This window comes from Lytechinus variegatus, chromosome 1 (assembly GCF_018143015.1).
Source record: "Lytechinus variegatus isolate NC3 chromosome 1, Lvar_3.0, whole genome shotgun sequence".
NCBI lineage: Eukaryota > Metazoa > Echinodermata > Echinoidea > Temnopleuroida > Toxopneustidae > Lytechinus > Lytechinus variegatus.
The window spans coordinates 59,944,821-59,951,642 of NC_054740.1; the positions used below are offsets into that span (position 1 = coordinate 59,944,821).

Genomic DNA, 6,822 nt, shown 5'->3' on the forward strand with positions numbered 1-6,822 from the left:
CCAAAGGAAATAAAGGTCTCCTTGAAGGTAAAATGCGGTGTAAAAAAAAAAAAAAACCCTTTCTCCGCTCATAGCCCATTCAATTCAGTATCAAATTTCCGTCTTTTAGAAAGACTAAGCATGAGCGTTTGACAATTGAAGATTTTTTCTTTTATTAATCAGGTTTTTAATTATTACTAGCCACGATTCCGACAGACCAAGTATGAATCCTATGGATTTTTTTTACAATAATTGGACGACTTATCTTCTAAGCGTCGACACAAGGCTCTTGCTTTCAGTAAAAAAATGATATAAAAATGGAAATTGTTACTACGTTTTCCGGTCTCTCAGCAGCGGAATCGCATTTCTGATAACTAGATGTTCCCAGAGAAATTCCTTTGCAAGAACAAAGTGGCAATCTAACCAATTAACGGCAACGCATTATCGCACTAAATTCCTTCCATCATGGGTTGGATTGAAAAAAACATCTCTCACTTCATTACAAATTTAATAAGTGTCATTCTCAATACCATGACGATATTTGTCATCATTGGAAGCAGAAGGCTGAGGAAGAAACAGAACATCTTCATCTGCAACATCGCCTTGGTAGATTGTGTTGCTTCTGCCCTATCTTTTGTTTATTGGCTGATGCTTTATATCGGACTAAGATCGGTAAGTTTGTAAGTAAATGAGCACGGGCTTCGCAAAAGACCCTGTAATTTTTTTTTCATGGGCTTGGGGAGAATATGAGAGAGATATGATGAGCTAACACTGGAAGAAGTAAAATTCGAGCAGATTTACTATTCCCATTTGATAAATTTTAGACAATTAGTATTAGAGAGAGAAAAAAATGATTGACAGAATATGTGCTATCCTTCATAAGGTGCAACATGACTAGGTCGAGCCACTTATAAGATTGTTGTAACAAATCTATTACACTAAAGTTATCTCTTGAATGATGGCTTATTAACAATGCTTTATTCAGGAGTGTTTTACACGAGCTCATTAATGATGTGCATTGTTTAAACATATATCACGAGTAGACAGTTGCTACTACTGGGATATTGATACGGTTATCGCACGATGGAGTAAGCCCGGCCAGGTGCACAATGCACGATCTGTTGCGATCCGATTCTAAAATCATAAAATGATTTTGATATGAAGATTTGAACCTATGAAATATTAATGAGCGAATATCCGAATAGTGGAGGGGTATGAATACTAAAATAAGAATGCCAGTCTATCTCGAGCAATCCTCTTGAAGGAATAAGAAATTCTATTCCTACAGGAGGCTCGCTCGACTGGAATTCTGATATTAGCATTGACACATTAAATTCCACATCGGGATGACGTCGCGACGTCATCACGACTTGGAATTTTACGCCGACAACAAAGTTTGTATTGCAGCAAAGTACAAATCCAATTTTATCATATAATTTGGTTGCATTAAGCCGGATTTCGAATGAGGTAATTTTGCAACTTAGAAAAAATTGTGATTTGCTAAAAAAAAATGGCGCCGTGGTCTGATCGTGCAGTGAGTGGCGGGAATAAGTTCACAACTTTCAGAGCCACCACATATACTTTTGGTTTCGTTTTGTACTATTCATGACCATCTTACGATTTCGCTTGTTGGACATTGTAAAGGGTGGATTCCCCCTCAATAATAAATCAACAACAAAAAAGCGTAAACAAACAAAAACAATAGACAAACGTGAAAACTGTATATTGCAGTGAGTCCAACTTTGCGTGTGTCAATACTTTGGGGACGGTCTCAAAAACCATTCAATATCTTTAAGAAAATGACATCATTAATATGAAAAGTGACCTAAAATCAATACCGTTAGTTTCCTTAGGATGAGTGCAGTATTCATGAAAATATTATTCGTCAATAATTTATAGTTCCGATATACACATCCCATCTTTTGATCTGAAGGTTTTGTTTACATCTCTAAAAATCTTGGGTCCGCGAAGTTTAGATCACACTTGTTCAGAATGGTTTCCCAGCACAGCGCATATTTCGTCGATAGGAATAGAATTTTGAGATCCCAATACCGGCGAACCTCTTGACCTACTTCATAGTTTTCGTCAATAATTTTGCAGTTTACGATCTTGAACTGGTTTTGTATCAAATGTGAATGTTTTGTGAACGAATTTTAGTCTGATGAATATTTGTAAATGTCCGCGAATTCTTGACACCACATCATACAGAGGTGGCAAGGAGATCGTTGATACCAGAGCGCTGATCTTAAGATGACCATGATGACCCAGCGATGTGTTAAAGTCTAAGAACTTGAGATTTTTTAACGAAAAAGTTATATCTCCGCGTAGAACAAAATCGTAGACCTATCGATGATCACGAATCTTTATCGAAACTCTCACGATTGCCGTACGTCACCCGAGTGAGATCGTGCGAAGGGCATGATACAATCAAAAGTTAGCATAAGTGCTAGTCGAAATGGCCCCCAAAAGGATCAAATTGCAATGTATCTACTCTACTAAAACATTTTGTTTTTGCTTTTTATTCCAAACTTATATCAATCATCAAACTTCATTTAATCAAGTGATTTTCAGATTTTAACGAGATGAAAATGCGTTCTTTTCTCTCGAATACTCTGGGGCAAACTCCAACTATTCCCAAACTTCACTCCAACAAAATATATAGAAAAAGTGCCACGTGTCGTGTTAAATTTGGAGAGTCTTAGCATGAAATGTTCTTTACCTCTAGTTTTGTAACTATGATTTAACAACTCAAAGTATTGCTGTAAAAAATGTGGTAAATGTTCCTAGTGTAAATCATAAACATCTAATACCCCAGATTGACGAATAGTGGCCTACAGCTTGTTCCAAGTCGAGAAAATATAATTGCTCTCATAGCCATTTTCTGCGCCAAATATATACAATTTAGGTGGCTCCTGTAGCTACTTCCCCAAATAAAATTCCATAAGATATGTGTGGTTGTATAAAACATTTATACAGAAGCATTAGAACATCCCGCGGTACATAGTAGCGTAATTTAAAAAGCAAACCAATTTTCCATATAATGCATTTATCAATACATTGGATCTGGTTCTTCCACAAGAAAGATTCATCGATTTTAATTCCTATGCCACATGCATTTTTTCTATACCCGTTTCACATAAATTTAATACACCTTCAATTTCAATAGATCGTCTTGGTCCTTTTATTATCATATAATTTGATTTCTTCAAATTTATGGTTAATTTATTAAGTATACACCAACTTCACACCTCTTTAAATTTCTTACTTACATAGTTCATATGAATATCTTTTTTGACATTTGGTATGTTTGGGGAAAGTATTGAAAATATTTGAATCATCTGCACAGTCTAAACTGGAAAAATCAGTTGATCCTGGTAAGTCATTAATATATAATAAAAAGAGTGTGGGCCCCAGGACTGAACCTTGGGGAACACCACATGTTATCCTTCTACTACTAGCTGGACATCTCATCTTTGTAACACAAAACCTGCGATCGTTTCATTAAGTAATTCTGGAACCATTGCAATACAATACATGTTATTCCATAATCATGCTTTAATTTTTCGTAGATTAGGTTATGATTAATTGTATCAAACGCCTTTTTGAAATCTAATTTCACCTATATCAATAATGCCTTCAATAATGTGTTAACCACATTGATTACTGATAATTTCGTACTATATCTCTTACGAAAGCCATACTGTTGTCTATACAAAATATCACTGGACTCTAGAAAGGCCATGAGACGCATATTAACTTATTTTTCAAATATTTTTGCAATAACTGGTAAAACTAAAATGGGTTTATAATAATTGCCTGAGTCATCCTTCGAACCCTTTTTATACAGGGGGGGGGGGTCACTTTTGCTATCTTTAGGGCATCCGGGAATTTGCCCTATTCTAATGATAAATTAAAACTATAAGTCAACGGAGAAGCAATGAAAGGTGCTGCATCCTTAAACAATCTAACTGGCAAATTTTCATATACCTATGAGACTTTGAAGCATATAAAGTACATAAAACATCTTTAATTTCCACTTCACTTATAGGTTTCCAAAATAAAGAGATCTTATTTGAAGCACCTATGTAATCTTTAAAACAAGAATTATGAGGCCCATTTGGTATTCTGCCAAATTTGACCCAACAGTATAGCAAAGTAGTTAAGTTCCTCGGCTATATCCTCTCCTGAGGTAACAATTGTGTCTAATCCACCTCGATTAATGCCCAACTACTCGATAGTATTCATTCTTTTATTCTTACTTTTCCCAATTAACTCTTTGATAGTTTCCCAAGTCTTTCGCTTATTATTAAAATAAAATAGGAATTCTGAGATGAAATATTCCTCTAAGATAAAGAATTAATTTGAAATTTTATCGGTGATATATTTAGATTGCTTCCCCTAGCTCCAAAACCTATTATGGGCTTGTAAAACTGTTCCAGCTAACATTATTGACATCTCAACAACTAGTGAGTGATTTTTCAGGACGATCTTTCTTTTACATTTGATGTTATACTCATGTAAAAAATTGAACCAACACCAACACCAAACACTGAACTTGAAATCACCCACTGTTTTAATTGGTTGATTTTGACCAATTTTATCGGTCGGACACATTACTTGCCAATAGCCGGGATATTATTTTGACTAATCCATTTTGTAAAATTGTCGGTAATAATTACCAACAATTTTGCAAGTATGATGGGGTGTCCAAACTTCGTGGACTTTTCAAAAATATTCATCAGGTTTAAATATGAAAATCATTGACGAAAATGTGAAGTAGGTCAAGGGGCTTCGCCGGTATCGCGATCTCAAAATTCTATTCCGATAAACTGTTCTGAAAAAGTGCGAACTATCATCGCGGACCAAACTTTATTTTGAGATTTGAACCAAAACTCAGATTTTAAGGATATTGGCTAGTCTTTTCAGATAAAGACCATCCGTGACGCATGGACACACGCGAAGTTTGGACTCACTGCCATAATAAAAACTGGCCTTATATAGATTGCACTACGGAGCCCGGGATGAATACATATAAAACGAAAATTCTCTTTTTTTGTTGTTGTCGTTCCAGGATGAAAACGTATTATTGGTAATGAGTGCATCACTCATCGTCGAAACAGGTAGCACCTTATCTGTGGCTCTGTTCCGACTCATCACCCTCCGTTTCGACCCATTCAACAAGCGGAACCTGGTGACGGCGCCTCGCTGCATCTTGGCCTGTATCTTCATTTGGATCATCCCTATCGGGGCCCTCTTCATCATCACCAAAGTAATTGATGAGCGTCATCGTTACTCGGGAATCCAAAATTATCTTCTATTCATCATTAGCGTTGTAGCACAATGTCTTTGCGTGGCTTGTTACGTTATCGTGTACTTGGCTATCGCAAGCGCCGGGCGAAAGGCCGGTCTGTCGGGGCGTGCACTAGAACAGCGCGTCAAACAAAACAAGAGTATCCTGGCTACATTTGCACTCGTCTCAGTCTCGAATGTCGTTTGCTTATGTCCGGTTATCTTTAATTACTTTATTCCTTTTTTAAAGATAGACTGGGTTCGAAACGCAGCAACTTTCGAGGTATACCGTTGGTATACGATTTATGTACCCTTATCATTTACCATGATGGGATTAAATGGCATAATAAATCCAGTCATATACTGGACTCGGTTAACGGAATTTCGGAAATGTCTTTGTGATATCTTCTCTCGCAATAAGCGTTCTCACAGTGAATCTAGTACAGCAGTGACCGACGATGAAGGTTCTATACCAAAACAGGGAAATTTTGTACATGAATATGAAGATGCTGATAGATCAGGCAAGCAGGTTATCAACACTGTTACCAAATAGGTCCGTTGTGAGGGATTAATACCCCCTTACACTTGACCGAATGTAGGCGGACGAAGGGTGACGATTTGGAAAATGCACGAAATTCACGTGAATTCACATTAAAAAAATATCCGTCTAATCATGCGATCAGTAACTATAGGACGGTCTGCACCATCCCGAGTTTTCAAATTCGCGCGCTATTTCTGATCCGGCAAATTATCCCGATCTGAACAATCTCGAGATTCAATCCCAATTCAACTTGGGATTATTTGCAAAATAGCGCGCTCTTTTCGAATTATCGCGCTAATTCGTCGGCGCAGACGCACTCGGGTTTATTTATTCACGGCGTCAGACCATAATGCATCGATGCCTCGCTTGAGCGGGAATCGCTCTTCTTGCGATGGTGGAGACGGGGTTTCTTGAATCTCGAGATTAATCGCGAGGAGTGCCAAACAGGCTAAAATTTCTAGATGGTGCAGCACAGCTATATAATCAAATTTTATCATCGAACGGTAAGCGAAGGATAAATATGACATGCGAAGTAAATCGATTTTTTGGTTCACCTCTTTAAGTAAATTGCAGCCGAGGGTGAATGAAGGGTTGATATTGTGGTGATAACCGATAAAGGTCTGCAAGCGTAGACTATACTTTGTTATTACACGTGACTACTTGCATAAAGAAAGTTATGGCTGCTGTCAAGATGACGCAGTAGTGATCGTTGTTGTTTCATCTCACCTAATAAATGTCTGTTGTAAATACGTTTAAAGAACTGCCTACTGGACTTTTGATTTATATAATCTAAGTTCCAACCAGATATAACCCAATAAGACGAACGAACAGTGAGCAATGGTTTAAGATGGCGTGCGATTAGAAACGAAGACGAGGGAATAGATCGGGCGTTCTTGTTCGTTTATCGTTCGTGTGTTTTTGTTGCGCATAGTCCTTCTTCGCGTTTTGCCAAAGTGGACCGGTCTCGAAAGAACCGTAACGAAGCAACACGATGACACAACGAACAAGATTGC

The 6,822-nt window shown here is 37.4% G+C and overlaps 1 protein-coding gene across 1 annotated transcript; it reads left to right on the forward strand.

Moving 5' to 3' along the window:
- Positions 1–327: 327 nt before the first annotated feature.
- Positions 328–5,900, forward strand: LOC121406489 (long-wave-sensitive opsin 1-like). Its single transcript, XM_041597499.1, has 2 exons — positions 328–651; positions 5,051–5,900. The coding sequence occupies exons 1-2, from the start codon at positions 445–447 to the stop codon at positions 5,819–5,821; spliced, it is 978 nt and encodes a 325-aa protein (XP_041453433.1). The 5' UTR covers positions 328–444; the 3' UTR covers positions 5,822–5,900.
- The last annotated feature ends 922 nt before the right edge of the window (positions 5,901–6,822 follow it).